General features: G+C 43.8%; 1 protein-coding gene across 1 annotated transcript in view; it reads right to left on the bottom strand.

Annotated features, from left to right (window-relative positions):
• The window catches only part of MSH2 (mutS homolog 2), a 50,478-nt gene that overhangs the window by 19,033 nt on the left and 13,344 nt on the right, over positions 1-18,101 (bottom strand). Inside the window, exons 6-8 of the mRNA XM_083605033.1 lie at positions 17,696-17,829; positions 4,407-4,603; positions 2,975-3,084 (exon numbers count right to left, since the gene is read on the bottom strand). Coding sequence (XP_083461159.1) covers positions 2,975-3,084; positions 4,407-4,603; positions 17,696-17,829 — 441 coding nt within the window. The remainder of the gene's footprint in view (positions 1-2,974; positions 3,085-4,406; positions 4,604-17,695; positions 17,830-18,101) is intronic.

The following is an 18,101-nucleotide window of genomic DNA, read 5'->3' as shown; positions in this document are numbered from 1 at the left end:
CCACCACTGACATCAACCAAGAGACACTTCTCCTCTGACCTCCAGGTCTAACACCCAAAACACATAGATGGTGAAACCAATTCCAGGATTTTATCTAGTAAACCAGGGTAGGCAACCTGTGGCCCTCCAGATGTTGCTGGACTCCCAATTCCTATTTTTCCAAGTCCCCCATAATGCCCAATCTGCATTTTCAAGGAAATGTTCCTTCACTGGGGTAGCTCCTGTGCTCTGGGGGTCCCTGCCTACTGACATGGGGCAAGCACTCACACTTTATTGTTTTAGACACTAGCTGAAAGCTTTCCTGTTTGGGCAAGCCATTTGCTTTTAACTGGTTTGTGGGTTTTAGTTCTGTTCAGGGGCTGCGACACAGTGGTAGACCAGCTACTATGCATGCAGAAGGTCTCTGACAGTCAATGAGAGCTAAATAGACCAACAGCCTGGCTTGGTATAATGCAGCTTCCTTTGCCCCAGCTGTAATTTTATTTTGCACGCCACTTGGAGAGCTTATTGGCTGAGCAGTTTGTAAAAATTTCTCAAATAATAAATAAAATCTCAACCTTGAAAATATCTCCCCCTGGACACCCACAAAGGCTTGGAAGAGACTATAAGCTCCTTGTCACAGGAGGCTTGTGACATTGTTCTGTGAAGTGCAATGTACACAAGTGCCACTATATAAACTGCCATAATATATACACGCTACCTCACGCAATGTATCTGTGGCTCTATAAACCTAAGTCCGTGAAGCTGGAAGTTTACTCAGCACAGGCCGAGCAATATAATTTGGTTGCTATGCCAACCTGCAGCTTTACCGTACCCTATTAAAGAGAATGATAGATTCTTACAGGTCTTAATGTGAAACACAAGGCTGTAAAATCAGAACCTGCGAGATCTCGCTTTCTCGCCCACTACGGACAGTTTGCTGTTCCAGCAACTGCAGCTGCCCCTCCAACATCGGCCTTAATTAACTTCCATGGATTTTGGAAATGCAAACAAAACTTGGAGTTACGTGTCTTACTTGGCTTCATTTAAACTTATCTACTTTAATATATGGAGAATTTCTCGTCCTTTTGTTTTTGAAAGCAGGTGGGTAAAACCTAGGGGAACCCTCGACAGCAGAGAGACACTCGGGAGGAGTGGCTCACAGCAACAGGTCCCTAGTGGCGGCAGAACTGTCTTACTTGCTGCGAAGAGGAGCGGCAAGATCAGGCTGCACGGATGTACCAGCAGGAACGTCAGGCTGGCAAAACAAGCAAATGCACATTTTTTTATTTCTGTGTCCTACAGGTTGCAGAATCCATTTTTCTTTGTGTGAACTTCTGATGGGGGTAGAGCCAGACTCTATACGTACAGCACTTAAGTTAACTTTCTATTTTCTCCTTATCCAGATTTCAAGTCGGTTGAATATCTAGGAATATCCGAAGCTTTATAACCAAGTCAGACCAATGGTCCATTATCTCAGTAATGCAGACACCAACTGGCAGCAGCCCTCTGGGATTTCAGGAAGGGAGTCTTTCCTAGCCCTATCCAGAGGCACCAAGGGGTGCCTTTTGAAGTGGGAACGTGATCTAACACTGACTGCAACCCTCCAGTCATATCTTGACCCAGGCAGCCCAACAAACTTTAATTAACACACATGAAAAATCAAAGCAACTCTTTGTGGTAGGGACAACTCCTATTCAAAAGGATTCCCCACTAGCACTACTATTTTACTTACACACACACACACACACACACACACACACACACTGTTCCTGTAGCATGTAACTGCATTTCAAGAATTAGTTAAGACTCATGTGTAGCTACTTGGATATGCCAGCATCATGGTGCTGTGCATGTCATTCTATGTTAGAGGCGCTCAGCTGCGTTGGTTATGGGGTAAGATTCCTGGATGTTGATGCTCCCACCTTGGAGAGGCAGGTTTCGTGTTGACAGCCTTCTGACTGGTTGACCTTTCGTCCCAGCCCTATGATTTTATTTATTTATTAAGCTATTTATATACCGACAACTCAAAATATATCAAGTCGATGTACAACAATATATACGCGTATAATAAAACCCAACACACCATAAAACCAGTATAAAATAATCGTTTAAATGACGGGCTAATCTAGAAGAAGAGGAGGAGTTTGGATTTGATATCCTGCCTTTCACTCCCTTTAAGGCGTCTCAAAGCGGCTAACATTCTCCTTTCCCTTCCTCCCCCCTCCACAACAAACACTCTGTGAGGTGAGTGGGGCTGAGAGACTTCAAAGAAGTGTGACTGGCCCAAGGTCACCCAGCAGCTGCATGTGGAGGAGCGGGGAAGCGAACCCGGTTCCCCAGATAACAAGACTACTGCTCTTAACCACTACACCACACTGGCTCTAGAAAGTTTAAGCAGCTGCAAAGGCGTGCCGGCCTTCAAACCGGTGTTCAAGAGATGTAAATAGGTATCTGCCATGTCAAGATGAAATGATCACAGCACATTCACTGAAGGAATGTCTCTGCCCACTGGAAGTTGCCCCCACCCTGGCTACTCAGATCTTCAGAAGAGGACCCACCACATCTAATATATAAGGGAAGAGCCCTATGGCTGTCTGTAGCAGGGCCTTCTCTGTGGTGGCATAAAGTCTCTGGAACTCCCTCCCTAAGAAACTCTGTGTCCGTTACTCCCTACGTTTCTGAAGCACATCATACAGTTAGCTTCAACATGTGCCATACAGTACTGACGGGATAGATTTATGTTATAATCTGATTCCTCCATTAATGCCAGCCCTTGGTGATTTTTAAATTGTGCTGACACTTGGTTTCTTTTATTGCCCTATGGCTGTTTTTAGTCATTTTGGTAGAACAGCCTTGAGTAAGTTTTTAGAAAGGCAGGCTGAAAAGTTTAAATATAGAAAAGTTGTTCATGCTGCTAATACCACCGGGTCATCATCCACCCAGCACATCTTTGACAAAACCAAGCCACATTATTCTGCTTCCTTCAGATTACCGTGTTCATGTCCAAAGTTTCATCAATCATATTTTGGAAATTGGAGAAGTCAGACAGCAGTTCCTTCAGAGGTCCTGTGAACACTGCTTGTACTAATGTTTTGCTGTTTTCTGAAAAAAAGGAAAAACACAAACATGTATCATAATCACCATCAATTTATTCCTTGCCTTGTAAACTGCCATCTCAAGGCAATCTACATATAAGATAATTAAAAACAGATCAAAACGGCAAATATGTTTAAAGCAAGAATCGCTCTCTAAAGAGCAATACAGAAGCCAATTTTCAGGGAAAGGTTGCAAACACTGCAGACACAATTTTAATTTTTTAAAAGACAACAGACACAATGTATTCCTCGGGCTGCCAAATTAAAGAGTGCTTTTAATATATATTTCAGACATTCCCATTTCATTTTCTTAGCTACTGGCACATTCAAATCAGAAAAGTACATCTGCAGAGGTCAAAATAGTCCATCCTTTTTCTTCTCTTAATGAGCAAGGCAGTTCTCTTAAGTTCACCATTTTGCTTTTTAAAAAAAAAAAATCCAACCTTCTACTTTAAATTGCCCTGACTGAGAAGATACACTTATTAATATTGAAACCAGGTGTTGTGGGGTGGGGAGAGAGGTGGAAACAGCCTGGATGTTCTGCTAAGCCTCTGCCCTCCAGAGGATTTTGGACTACAATTCCCAACAACCCCCAACCAGCTCTGGAGGGCACTGGCTTGGCAAACGCTGCTCTAAAACACTTTAAAACTGGAGGAAAAATTAGCCATGCACTTCACAAATTAGTCCTGCAAAAGCAACACTTTCTATGTGAAAAAGGAAGGAAAGAATGTGTTGTCTTTTTTTTTAACGTAAAGACGTTTTCATTTGCCAAGGCTTCTCAGCACGTAAACTAGCTGCTTTTAATTGCCAGTGTTTTTTCCAGCCCTTGCGCTGCTTTTATAGCTTTTACAGCTGGTTTTATATGGAGCTTTTATTGCCTCTACTGTTTTTCTTGCTTTGTGCTTGATGGCTTTATGCCTCCTCTTTTATGACAGCGCCTGAGAATTGTGGGCTGCAGCCCTGGGCGGCAGGAACCTGATCCCAGGCCCACTCAAGAATCAGAAAGATATTGGGGGCAATTTCCTCCTCCAGCGCTCCTAGCCTAGATGGGCAGCCCACGCACAAACCCTGCAGCCCAAGCTCTGAAAGCAAGGAGAGGTTTTGGCCCTCTAGGTATTGATGGAGCTACAACTCCCATTATCCCAGCAAGCATAGCCAGGGACAGTGGGAGTTGCAGGTCGGCAATATCTGGAGGGATAAAGCCACTCCACCCTTGTCCCAATGGAATCCATATTATGAAGCAAGCAACTGTATTCAAGTCCTCGCTGCCTCTCGCCAGCTTAAGAAAATGGCGATTCCAGATATAGCACAACAGTGAAAATGCATCACCGTCAACTCTGTCCAGTGCTTCTATCACATTCGGTATCTGATTAACAGCCTGGTATATTTTGTAACAGTCCTGGAGTGTGGCTTTCTTGGGGAATTTTTTCGCTATCCGGTTGAAGTCCGGAAAGCGATGGAGCACGTCTTCTTGAAGAAACTGCCTCAGCTCTGTGTCTTCCACAAAGGCCTCCACCAAGTTTAGCCTGAGGGTGGGACAAGATGAAACAAAAAGAGACCAAAAAGTCAGTTCGTGCACACAGGGCTTTCGTAGCCTCCGGAGGCAACTACAATCGCTCTCTGTCCCTACACTCCCTCCTTTATTTATTAATGGAAGCACATAAGATTCAGCTTGCACCAACAGCCCACTCCCTGACGGTGGCTGAAAATCATAGTGAGAAGAGCCAAACAAGTGAAAATCTTGACAGCTTGGAGCCAGTCACTTGGCAGTTTGCTTTGCTGCCATCAATAATGTTCATGATAAATGTCTGGTCAAAGGTTTCAATGAGAATTAAACGGGAAACTGTTATCTTTAAAAAGTTCAGCAATACCCTCCCCTGAAGCAGAACACTAAATAATAATTATTATTATTATTATTATTATTATTATTATTATTATTATTATTAATTTTATTATTTATACCCTGCCCATCTGGCTGGGTTTCCCCAGCCACTTTGGGAGGCTCCCAACAGAGGACTAAAAACAGAATAAAACTTCAAACATTAAAAACTTCATCATCAACATCATGACATTTCTATCCCACCTTTCTTCCAAGGAGCTCAAGGTGGTGTACATGGTTCTCCCACCTGCATTTTATCCTCTCAACAACCCTGTGAAGTAGGCTAGGCCTAGGATGTTCAAAGCATACCCACAAACACAAACACACACAGAGTAATGCTTAAAAGACGAATCTTTAAAACAGAGATTGAAATCAAGTGTCCTGCAACCATGACTTTGCATTCCATTTTGATAGACAAGCCATGGACCACCCAAATGAAATGGGGTGGACCACTGGTGGTTCGAACTGGCCCATAGGACCTTTGCATGCAGCCTATACAGCACTCTCTCCTTCTCCAAGGAAGAACATATACAAGGAGAAGCCATAACAGCATCTAACCCCTTCCCTGACTAAGCTTCATTCTTTGGGGGCCAAACATTGACGTGTATGCCCCAACGTGCTTCTCTACAGAAGCACATTGGGGCTCTACAAGATATTGCACTCTTGGCCCCACCTAGTCCGTTCAAAAGACAAAATTGCTTCCCATTCTCATCACAAAGCAAAACCCGATAGTGGGGACAGGAGGGGACGCAGGCTCACTAGCAGAAATGCAGTCTGAGGTTCCAAATATTGTAAGCTAAATAAGTTTACCAGCTTTGTCTTTTAATTAGTATTTCCATCCACCACAAACAAGTACCACTAAGACAATCAACCTTCTCTGCTTTTTTAAATTTTGCAGAAGGCTTCTCAAGAGCAGCACGGTCAGCAAGTGGGAGATGGGTACATGTGCAGGAGGAGAGATTGGGAGAACATTTCTGGTTTTTCAGGTCAGGTGCCAAAATGCCACCTCCAGAGAACGCCTTGAGTCCAAGTATATGACCCATCCTCCTCCGTTAAATCCAAAGCAGGGATCAGAAAGAATGAATTCTAGAGAACATTACCCGCTTAATTCTCTTTTCTTCCCATTTTTTTTTTCATTGTTGAGGCTATATGGGGGGGAAAATCCCACTTTTTAAAAGGGTCATAAAGCAAGGAGATTTTCCCACAAATGACAAATGAGACCTGCAAGTAGTGGGTTTTATTTTCTCCAAAACTCAATGCACCCTCTTGAAGGATGATTTTTCTTCTACTCCTGCAATAATTCCATGGCATTAGAATTCTATCTCTTTCTGCTTCTGAAGCAAAGCAGAGCGCTCGGGATATTTTTATTGCTTCTTTCTCCATAAAGGGGACGATTCCTTACCTTCCTACACTCCAGCATTATTGTACTAGGAAGAACAAATTAATGCAAGCTTTGATAGCCGTCAAAGCACAGAGGGCTGAGATCTGCCGTCAGTTCAGTGCACAGCTGACTTGTTAATTTACCAGGCTAACTCTCCGTTAAATGCTTCTGGAATTAAGTAGAAACTCTTCAGTGACATCTTGCTAAAAGCCTCGCTAGCATAACCAGCGTTACGCTTTTCTTCTTCGTAGACACAACTGTGGCTTTGGGGGAAATTAGGTTAGATATCAGAAGCTGGTGGCGTCAGGGGCAGATCTGGTCCTGACAAATGCATCTGCCAGTTTCCAAGTAGCTCATCACCACCCCTTATGCCCTACGCTTCCTGGAAGCTTGGAAATGAAAGGGAGAAAGGAATGTCAGAAATGAAGGCTCTGCCTTCCTTCCATATCACTAGAAAGCAGCTGATGGGCCACTTTATTTGCAAAGCAGTTTCTTGCTGAAAAAATAAGCCCAGAATAAAGAAGGGGGAATAAAACATATGACCTCAAATCAAGGGACACTGGCTAGACAGAAGCACTGCTGGGAACGAAGAAGATGATCCAGGAGGCGATTGTGAATCACAACTAAATGTGGCACAAACATCATGATGGTGCTAAAAAAGGAAAATGACATTTCAGATTCATGAGCTGAAGCATCTTATTGCATGACGTATCCAGCAGTTGTTGAGCAACCATCAGGCTTTGGCTGAAGAAACTATAGGTACCATGCTCTTATGGAGGATTCAAACTGTAGCACAAAGGCACAAAGGGAAATAAGCAGGACTCCAAAATACAAGGAAGGAATGGGAGAATTTGCCTAGAGTGGAAAGAGGGTCTTTTAGAAGCAAATAAAATCTCAAAATTTGAGGCAGATAACCTGTCTTGTTTGTTTGTTTGTTTGTTTGCATACAGATGCCACCAGCAAGCGGTACTGGTTTTGGTGTGTGAATGACTGTTATATGTCTTAGTACCAAACAATGCTTCTCTGAAACGTGTTAATGCTGAACGTGACTACTGGAAGAAATTAACAAACAAGCAATACATGAAGTACTGTATGTTCAATGAAAACGCACCCATGCAAATATTATCAAATTTTACAATGAAGATTAGGCAAACCTGGTCTGTTTGCAGAGAACTGCTTGGCACTTCTAAATTTATTCTGCTTCCATGATTTGGCATTAGAAAGAAATGTAGAGGCAGGCTAAAGGAATTGGTAGACATTTCCATATTGTTTTATGCAACTATGATGAATAGGAAGCTTTATATTTTTAAAAACAATTAACCACCAAGAGTATTTCATATAATAAATGAACAACACAAATTTCCTCCAATAGTTACTTTCAGCATTCAGCATAACACCAACCAAGGCACACATTAAAGACTAGTTTTTAAAAAGAGTAAAAACAACCCCAAACACTCATGGATAAGATATAAAATAGAAACATGATTTAGCACTAAGATATATAGTACTCCTCAATGTGCACCAAAGCCAGGGTTTCATATAATTCACACACCTCTCTTTTGCTCACACTTCAGAGTCATAGATCTCTTATAAGCCTCTCGTTCTGCAGTTCTTTTGGGCAGAGTGCTCCCCTCCTGTTATTACTAAATAACAAAACTGTAAGAACTGCATGAAGGGAGGCTTTGAAATTAGATGCTGAGGTTATCAAGGCAAAGTGTGGACTACATATCTTTTTCTAGTGCTCAGCAGAATCCACTGCTACAATTTTGAGGCTTGCCAGAGAGGTAGCAGCGTGTTGCAGTAAACACAACAGGTAGTCCTGTAGCATCTTACAAAACAGATTTATCACAGCACAAGGCCCCCAAGTGGGGAAGTCCACTTCCTTCATTGCAAGTGCCATCCCCAGATGCCGGGGCAGATAAGATACTCATTCACAAGAGGGAGAAATTGCAAACAGATTAAAAGGTCATAGATTAAAAGGGTGGCAGTGGGTCTGTGGCATTTCTCTGCAAGTCACAAATATATGCAAGAGCAAAACAGAGGAGCCCATTCAAGAGAGCAATTATAGTTGGGGGGGTGGGGAAGGATCACATTAAGATTCTGTTAACACCTACAGGGAAAGAGCAAACCAGAGTCCTGATTTAGTCCAAACTGAGTACAACAGAATTTGCTGGTTCTGTAGTTTTATGCCAGAGCTTCCTGTGAAGTCTTTTTGTTGAAAGTATAGTGACTTTGAAGTCAGCTGCAGAATGCTCTGTAATGAATTACAGTGGAACCTTCGCAACCTGCAGCGCTGCATCTGCACACGCACGTGTCGTGATTTGATGTTTTTGCGCATGCGCGAGCACCAAAACCCGGAAGCAACCTGTTCTGGTACTTCTGGGTTCAGCACAGTGCGCAACCAGAAAACGCATAACCTGAAGCGTCTGTAACCCGAGGTACCACTGTACAGTTTCCCAGGTGCCTGCTAAATTTTATGTCAGATTTCAGCCCCAAGTCCTATTCTTAAACACTTACAAGTTATTAAACTGGTAATAAATATTTTCCCATGACTATTATTTCACGTGAATCCTTTCTGCTAGAGCAGAGCAAATCTGCTGGATCTGTATTTATTTTTACATGCTGCTTCAGATTATCCAAACGTTCATATGTATTACTTTTCTGTCCCAGGGGCAGGGAAGGTCTGCTTCCTACCTAACAATTCTGTATTAGAGAGCTGAATATTTATATATACTGTATATGTCTGGCTTATCTAGTCAGAATGATGCTGCCCTGAAGCTGTATCCAGAACAACTAAGGAATGTTGCAGTTTTCCCTTAACAGACTTAAGGCTCTGAAACGTGTAGAGGTGCATAAATTTTCTCTTTGGTGATAATCCAAAATCGAGACCACTTAAAATGTGCCACTAGGAACATTAAAAACCCTATGTGAAGTGTTGGTTCTTTCTGTTATAAGTATAAACAGCATGTCTCCACTCAGAGAATACTTTCCTCTCACGGTGCGCAAAGACTTTTGAACAGAATAAATTTTCAAGTTACAAGTCCTCAAAATTTATCAGGGATGTGTAAGACTCAAAGTACAGCAATGCAAATGTAGCTTATTTATAAAGAGGTACAGACACTGGGTTGTAACCAGTGCTAGTCCTACTCAGAGTAGACCCACTGATGTTCACAGGCACGACTATTCTTTTTAATATGTCAACTCTTGAGTAGAACTTAGCTGGCTACAATGCTTTTAGCTCCTGCTCAGCAGCCAATGTGGTCCTCAGTACCACCTGAAAACAGTGAAAGCCTCTGAAGATGGACGCAGGTGGAAGAGCAGGGAAAGGGAGGGGAAAGGAATCTAGATCAACTACAAATGGAGACCCAGCTGTGGTTCATGCCAGCACAGATGTACCGGAGATGTTGGGGAACTGCATGTGCACGATTCCCCTTGCTGTAATTTTGCACCTTTGCACCTGCTAAAGGCAAGTGGTTGGTATGCATAATAATGCAGGGCTCTGGAGAAATTAACAAGGAAACTTGGCAGATGGGGTTGGCGTTCCTGCAAACAACAGGTATATCAGATGCACAGGAGAGTCCATGGCACTTGGGAGCATCGGAACAGGTTCAGCTGTCCCTGCTGCCTAATAAAATTCAGCAATAGATTACACTGCAGCCCACTTGACAGCCATTTCACAAGCCATTAGAAGCGACTTCATGTTGGGAGACCCCTGGTTTCCAACAATTCCTGGGATGATGTGCTATAATAAGAATGTTGGCATGACTGTTCCCTGACCTTTATCTTGCCCCGCCAAGGTTTTGATGTGCCTGGGTCAGGGTCACTTCTCCTACCTAGGCAGTTATCTTTCCACAAGGGTCAACACTGATGCCAAAATCCAGCATTGCCTGAGCTCTACGAGTGCGGCTTTCTCCAGATTGAAGTGCAGAGTGTTTGAGGACCGGGACATTCGCAGGGAAACCAAAATGCTTGTTTACAAAGCTGTTGTACTACCAACCTTACTGTATGCTTGTGAAACATGGCCCACTTAGAAACGCCGTCTCCAACTCCTCGAAAGATTCCTTCAACGGTGTCTCCGAAAAATCTTACACATCACTTGGAAAGACAGGCAAACTAATATCCGTGTACTGGATGAAGCGAAGATCACCAGTGTTGAAGCAATGATTCTTCAACATCAACTTCGTTGGACTGGTCATGTTGTGCGGATATCCGCCTGATTATCATCTTCCAAAGCAACTACTCTATTCCAAACTTAAAAATGGAAAGTGCAATGCCAGTGGTCAACGAAAGAGGTTTAAAGACTGTCTCAAGGCAAAGCTAAAAAAATGTAGTATGAACACCGACAACTGGGAAACACTGGCCTGCGAGCGCTCCAGTTGGAGAACAGCCTTTACCAAAGGTATCGTGGACTTTGAAGACACTCAAACTCAGGATGCAAGGGAGAAACGTGCTAAGAGGAAGGCACGCTTGGCAAATCCACACAGTGATCAACTCCCACCCGGGAACCATTGTCCCCACTGTGGAAGGACATGAGGATCCAAAATTGGCCTCCACAGTCACTTACAGACTCATTGTTAAAACCGTGTTTATGGAAGACAATCTTACTCGGCTACGACTAAAGAAGAAGAAGAAATCACGAGCCAGGGTTGAGACTGATCACCTCGGATAATACATCTGGCGTTTTGAGGATGAAGGAGTACTGAAATTTATAGCCGAGGCTACAGCAGCACTGGTCGTACTTCTGAATGCTATCGTGTGTGACTTGATCTTTCTGCCGGAACGGGAAAGGCTATAGCTCAGTGGTAAAGGACACACTTTGCATGCAAAATGTCTCTAGTTCACTTTCTACTGGGCTGGTGTAGTGGTTAGTGTTAGACTAGAACCTGGGAGACAGGGTTCAAATTCCCACTCAGTCAAGAAGCACCTTGAGCCAGTCCCTGTCTCTCAGTCTAGCCTACTCTCACAGGGATGTCGTGGGGATTAAACGATGAGGGGGAGAACGATGTACCGCCACCTTGAGCTCTTTGAAAGAAAAGGTGGAATATGAATGCAATGAATGAATGAATGAATGAATGGGCTTTGGAAAGAAGGCTACTTCTGGACAACTATTTTAAAATCGTCACGGTCACTGCCCTCTCACGTCACCTCTCTCCCTTGCCTCTGACTTTATGCAGCTTTTAAGATGCACTCAGAATGCCTCCAAAGAGCAAGTAAAAAAATCAGCTGTCAATCCTAGCTCTTCCTCAGGACTGGAATTCAGGTGAGATAAGAAGTTCTGGTCCCTGAACCTGCGTTGCACTCTGGAAGGGCCCTGAAAGTCAGAATGTTTCCAAAGCACCTGCCAAAGGATTTTCTTTTGGTTGAGGGGGCGTGGGAGGGAAAGACATAGATCACTGATGCTCCCAAATCCTGGCAGGCTACCAAGGCCATCCAAAATTAGTCGCCCATCTCTAAACTCTAGAGAATTCTAATAGCATTTTATCTATAGCAGCAAGACAAGAGGTCTCGCAAGCAACGTTCATACCTGTTATCTGATCACAGCCAAAATGACCACTACCAGTTTAAATGCCTTTTCAACGCTGATTTTGCTATGCTGGCACAATTCCACTCAGTCCCAGAACAATTTCATGTTGTTCAATCAATTCCTCACTTTGAGCTTGGCCAGACCTTTACAGCATTAAAAGAGACTATAAAAATGTAACTCAACAGCGTGAACCAGCCTTCCCCAACCTGGTACCCTCCAGATGTTTTGAACAACAACTCCCATGAGGGCTTTAACGGGTGCCATTTGAAATGCAATGAAGGAGTCACACTTAGAAAAATGAATGGAGCACTATCAAACTAAACTGCACACTTTGGGTTAGTGGTAGAGAAACTACAAGTGTCCACTTCTTCCATGAGAAGAGTAGGACTAGCTCAGACACCAAAGACCCAGAACTCATTTCCATGCCGTTTGGTAGGATTTCATTTCTTACATGTCAAACTCACCCACCAAATTGCTAAATTTGGCTTTCAGGGTGTGTTTTCCTTCTTTTTTCTAAATCAAAAGTGCAGACAAATGAAAAAAAAATGCCAACATAAAGTTGCGAAACACAGGAACAGTAAGTAAACAGAAATGAAATAATTTTACAATAACAGAATAATATTTCTAAAAAGAAATCAAGTTTCCTAGCAGCAAAAGTGGCTTATGCTTGTCACTGAATGGAAGCCACCCCTTTAAAAGACATGCCTAGCATTTAAACAAGCCCTTAAAGACCTTTATACTCAACTAGGTATTGGGTAGGTTTCCCTGGAAGACACATGCAGATGCCTGGAAACAGACATTAATTATGGTTCATTTCAAACCCGTCATCGTCGTATTAAGGTTTTTGACACTCGCTTGTTGAAAGCATCCATAGTAAAGTGTTAACCACAGTGCTGACAGCACAGGAGGCAGGTGCTAACTCACAGCAGAAGCTTCCGAATGCCGCCTCCCAGACACCTGGATGGAGGAAAGGGGAGGAGGGGAATGAGCAAGCCCAGGACGAAGATAGGCTCACTGGTATCTGCTAAACCAAGGGGGGGGGGACCTTTGACAGCTCAAGAGCCACATTCCCCGCTGAGCAACCTTCCAGGGGCCACATGCCAGAAGCTGCTGGAGCCAGAGGCAAAACTATACATTTGTGCAGTAGATTGGTTTCTGCACATACACCCCTCTCTATGGAAGTCTATGGGTGACATTTAACCAAGTTTTATTCAGAGTAGACCCACTGAAATTAATTGACCTGGCTTAGTCACATACGTTCATTTCAACGGGTCTCCTCCTGAGTAAAGAGCAGTTGCATACCACTCCATTGTTCTAATTTGGCAGGAGACAAGTTAGTGTTATGGGCCTTTCTTCTGATTAAGCTTCAACTGTGCTGCTATTCTGCCAAAACAGGAAAGAAAAGGGGAAAGAGAAGATCACACAACTGACCTGGTGTTCATTAACTTGCAAGACACTTCAGGGGGCAAGACTGCCATTTCACATTCATTTTAAGTTGGTGAGTTTTAGCAACTGGGAGCGGGTAGTTAAGAGCCAGCTAGAAACTGCATCTGTGTACAGTCATACCTCGGGTTACAGACGCTTCAGGTTGTGTTTTTTCGGGTTACGGACCGTCGAAACCCGGAAGTACCGGAATAGGTTTCTTCCGGGTTTCGGCAGTTGCGCAAGCGCAGAAGCGCTAAATTACGCATAAGTGCCAAATCACAACCCGCATGTGCGCAGACGTGCCACTGCAGGCTGCGGACACTGCGGGTTGCGAACGTGCATCCTGCATGGATCACATTTGCAACCCGAGAGTCCACTGTACTGTACTTAAAAACTTGCTGCTGCTGGGAGCGCTGAAGTATCACTTGGCGGCCTTAATCCAACATCAACAGATTTACAGTATGCTCCTCAGACTTTGGATCTGGGCACCACAGAGTTGAATTGCCTGAAGAAATTGGTCATTAGCCCACAACTGTGATTTTACGGATGAGAAGCAGAGACAGCTTTGTTCTCACAAAATATCCAATGGAGCATCTAAGGTGTTTGTTTTGTTTTGTTTTTAAAAAAAGTATGGTGGGGGATGCACAAAGAAACATTGGCTCACATCACACACACACATACACAAATACACACACCTGCAGTCTGAAGTGGCACTGGCCAGATACAGCATTTTTACGTTTCTTCATTCATTAAAATGCTTACAACACAGGTTCATTAAAAAAAGAAAACCAAAGCAGCTTGCAAAAAGAACTAAAAGCAATTAGCGCACTGTATAAACAGAGCGTAAATCAACAGAAAGCCATACCTGAGATTACAATCAACAGTGTTTATATTTTTTAGAAATAGGTCCTTGTGGGAAAAGATTGCCTTTGCTTGACGTCCGAAAGCCACCAAACATAGGAAAGTGGGAAGCTACTTTGTGGCAAGTCAGAACATTGGCCAACCTAACTCACTGGCTGGCAGCATGTCTGGGATTCCGAAGAGAGGGTCTCTCCCAGTCCTCCCAGGAGATGCTGGGAACCAAATCTGGGAATTTCCGCATGCAAAATGAATGGTCTACCGCTGAGTTATAGAACTTCCCTACAAGGAATGGAGATTCCCAAGGGAAGGAATGCCTTAACGTCAGTGCTATCTCAGAGAAGGCTCCGACCTACAGTGCCACGAACACCTCTGCAGCTGCTCCTCAGAAGAACAGACAGACGCCTATGGACCAGGACTCATGTCTACCATGAACTCTGTTGTCTTAGGCGAGCAACATTCTGTCAGCACATCACATTAGGAAGGAGGAAGATAATGATATTACTGGTATTATTAATACTACTACTTATTAATGCAATTAATATTTCTTAAAAGTTATATACCACTTAATGCCAAAATAGGCTTATACAAATATAAAAATTGTTTCACTAAGAAGATGTGGACAGTGATGGGCACCTGTCGGTGGGGTCTGTATCACAGAGGGCTGAAGTGCAAGGGGAGATTCCCCCCACCTGATTTTGGGAAATTCCCCCCTTGCACCAAGCCCCACGGGACCCACAGTGTTAACCGTTCAGGAGGGCCCCCCCAATTCTCTGGAGAGTTTTTTGGGGAGCTACAGAAGAGGGGAGGGGAAGAGTTGATCAGCCGGCAGAGCATGAGACTCTTAATTTCAGGGCTGTGGATTTGAGTCCGTTGGGCAAAAGATTCCTGCATTGCAAGGGTTGGACTAGATTACCATCATGGTCCCTTCCAACTCTACAATTCATATTCTAAATCATATGATCCACTGAAAGTGTTAATTTTCAGCTGGCAGCTGGTTTCATCTTCTCTTTTGTATTTTTTTGGTATATTGTTTTAATGTAAACTTGTGGTTTTATTGTTAGCTGCCTTGGGTATTTCCTTTGGGAAAGCGTGATATAACTTTTTATAATAAAGAAATATTACTACTGCTACTATAATAACCAGCGTGGGGTGTGTGTTACGTTAAGTAATTTATATACCACCGCAAGCACTTTGCTTGCTTTACAACCTTCACAACAGCCCCGAGAGAGAAGCTCCCTAAGTCTTTGCCCACCGTAGCTGAGCAAGGATCTAGGCACCCGTGCAAACGAACACCACAAAAAGGTTTTCATACAGGGTTCTGGTCTAAGTCAATCCTCCACAGGGAGTCTGTCAGGCCTTGTTGAACAGAACCTGATGTGTTTTCCCCTCGGGCTTTAGAAGACATTCATAGTTCTTCCCACACAAAGTCTTCTTATAAGCCCACATGCTGTCTGCTGAAGTCATTGGTCGCTGCTGACAAGCCTAAAGAAAGATATCTTCTGAGTAAGAGCTGCTTCTTTTTTAGGAGGATGGCACTACTACCATCCCAACTTCTATAGATCTGCAATGGAGGAGATTCTCATGGAGGGTGGCTACGATGCAGGATAGCTCAGTTGGTGGAGCATGAAACTCTTGATCTCAGGGTTGTGGATTCGAGCCCCAGCTTGGGCAAAAAAGTCCTGCACTGCAGGGAGTCAGGTGACCTGCGTGGTCCCTTCCAACTCCACAGTTCTATGATTCTCTGGCTAAGCTCTGCCTCCACAGTTGGAAACCATAGAATGGGAGGCTGCTCTTGTCCTCAGATCCTGCTTTGAGGAGTTTCCTGTAGGCATCTGGTTAGCGACTGAGAACAGGAGGCTGGACTGGATTGTCCAGCCAGCTCTTCTTATGTAGCAAACATGAGATGGGTGCAGAAAGGAGACAGTGAATGCTGCCTGGTTAAGGCTGTGCTGTCACCCACATGCACACAGAGTCTTTATGGAATTCTCTGCCGCAACCCTTTCCCACCTCTAAAAGCTGCTCCTGAATGGCCGGCAACCTCCCTGGGGTTGTATGCAGTGCACTGAGGTGTGCGATCATTGTGAAAACTGGGCGACACCGAAACCCACCCCAGACAGGCACATACTCAGAAGCACTTTCTGCTTTGGCCACGCTGTATCCTGGGGCTGTATTGTTTGAAGCAGTTCTATTAGCAGTGTCTCTCAACCTTGGGTCCCCGGTTGTTGATGGACTACAACTCCCATCATCCCAAGCTAGCAGGGCCAGTGGTCAGGGATGATGGGAGTCGTAGTCCAACAGCAGCTGGGATCCCAAGATTGAAAAATACTGTGATAGCACAAGGATTTCTGGTTATGCAAGGGAACCCCTCCTCCCTCTCCTCAGGTGCCCACTAAATCTGTTCTAGTAGTTTCTCCAATCCTGCAGAGGAGATCTGGGCAGGGTGCAGGGAGAGGAGAGGGAGGTTTGGTTCAGCTGCATAGCCAGAAGCCCTTGTAATGAAAAAACTACTTTGTTGATGCTGCCCCTGGGTATTCTTTCCATGTCTATTCATTATCCAGCTTCTTCCCTTTCAGAACTAAAGGACTAAAACTTAAAAATTGTACAGCACAGTATTAAAGTCAGAAGATACTGGGTGCCAAACTATTCAATGTATTGGATTCATTAAGCCTGAGAGTCCACTTTAATCATACAAATCCATTAAGCCTATCCTAGTTAAATTCAGGTAGTGCACTAACATACACTATAAATCAGCCTTCCAGACCTTCACCAGACAACCTGTGACAGGTATTTTTGGAGCTGCAAGACCAAGCCGAAGCCCCTTTCCCATGCAAGCACAGCAGGGGCACCGACTGTCATTTGCAATCCTCTTTTCCCTCTCTGTTGACCCACAAGTGAATCACACAGCCCTGAGCTGAATTGGGAGCTTTTGTTGTTTGCAAGATCAAGGATGCAAATCAACATTACTTCTTTAAAAGGTCAGATGCTCAGCTTTAGCTGCACTCTGCTTCCCCAGATTTCATAACCAACGTAATACCAAGTCTGGTGCCATGAAGCAAATAATCATTTTAATGGCTTAAGACAAACAGAATCAGAATTATGAGAGCAACAGCTAATACAAACGTTAAGATAAAACAAGGAAACAGCATGCCTAGCACAGTACGGGTGTTTCACTGTAACAGAAGCAGCAGAAAACTCAGTGAGTTGGACTCGAGACTAAATTAGCTACACTTGGTTCCCACTGATTTCAATGACTTGCAGCAGAGAAAACCTATTAAGGGTGGTTCTAAACACTAGAACTACCACTGCTTACATACACTCAGGAAGTTTTCCAGCCTTACCAGAACTCCCTGGATTAGCTTCCTTCCAGCTACTGAAAAGCAACCCTGCCTTTTTGGAGCAATCTAAGCCACCATCCTCCGAAAGGCAAACAACTCAATATATTCGCTTAAACACCAACAAAAATTGTGATCCAAAATTGTAGAAAAGTACTGGTGTGTTTTCTAATCTAGGCAGTTCCAAGCATCAGCACTGAAGGAGAGAATATTTACCTTTCCTCTATTTTGTTCCTGTCCACTAGGGGCTGTTTGATCCACTGGTTCACCAACCTCTGTCCTTGGGCCGTTCTGCACTTATTTAACAGGCCAGCCAAACAGTGCGTACCTTGAGCATTTTCTGAAGAACGCTGAGGGGAAATAACACATTGTGGTAGAAAGTCGAATAAAAAAACAAACAAAAAACATTTGTGCAAAAGTGAGTGAAACCTCTCTAAAAGCAGAACAGTGGCAAGTGAGAACATGTGTTTTGCATTTTAGTACTTTTCTTCTGAATTAAGAGGTGGTGCTCCATAGTGGTTAGAGTGTTGGACTATGACTTGGAAGGCCAGAGTTCAAATCTCCACTCGTTCATGGAGCTCACTAGGTCACTTTAGGCCAATCACTGTCTCTCAACCTTGCA

Source organism: Podarcis filfolensis, assembly GCF_964270895.1.
Source record: "Podarcis filfolensis genome assembly, chromosome: 3".
Lineage (NCBI taxonomy): Eukaryota > Metazoa > Chordata > Lepidosauria > Squamata > Lacertidae > Podarcis > Podarcis filfolensis.
This window is presented reverse-complemented; position numbering and strand designations above follow the sequence as displayed.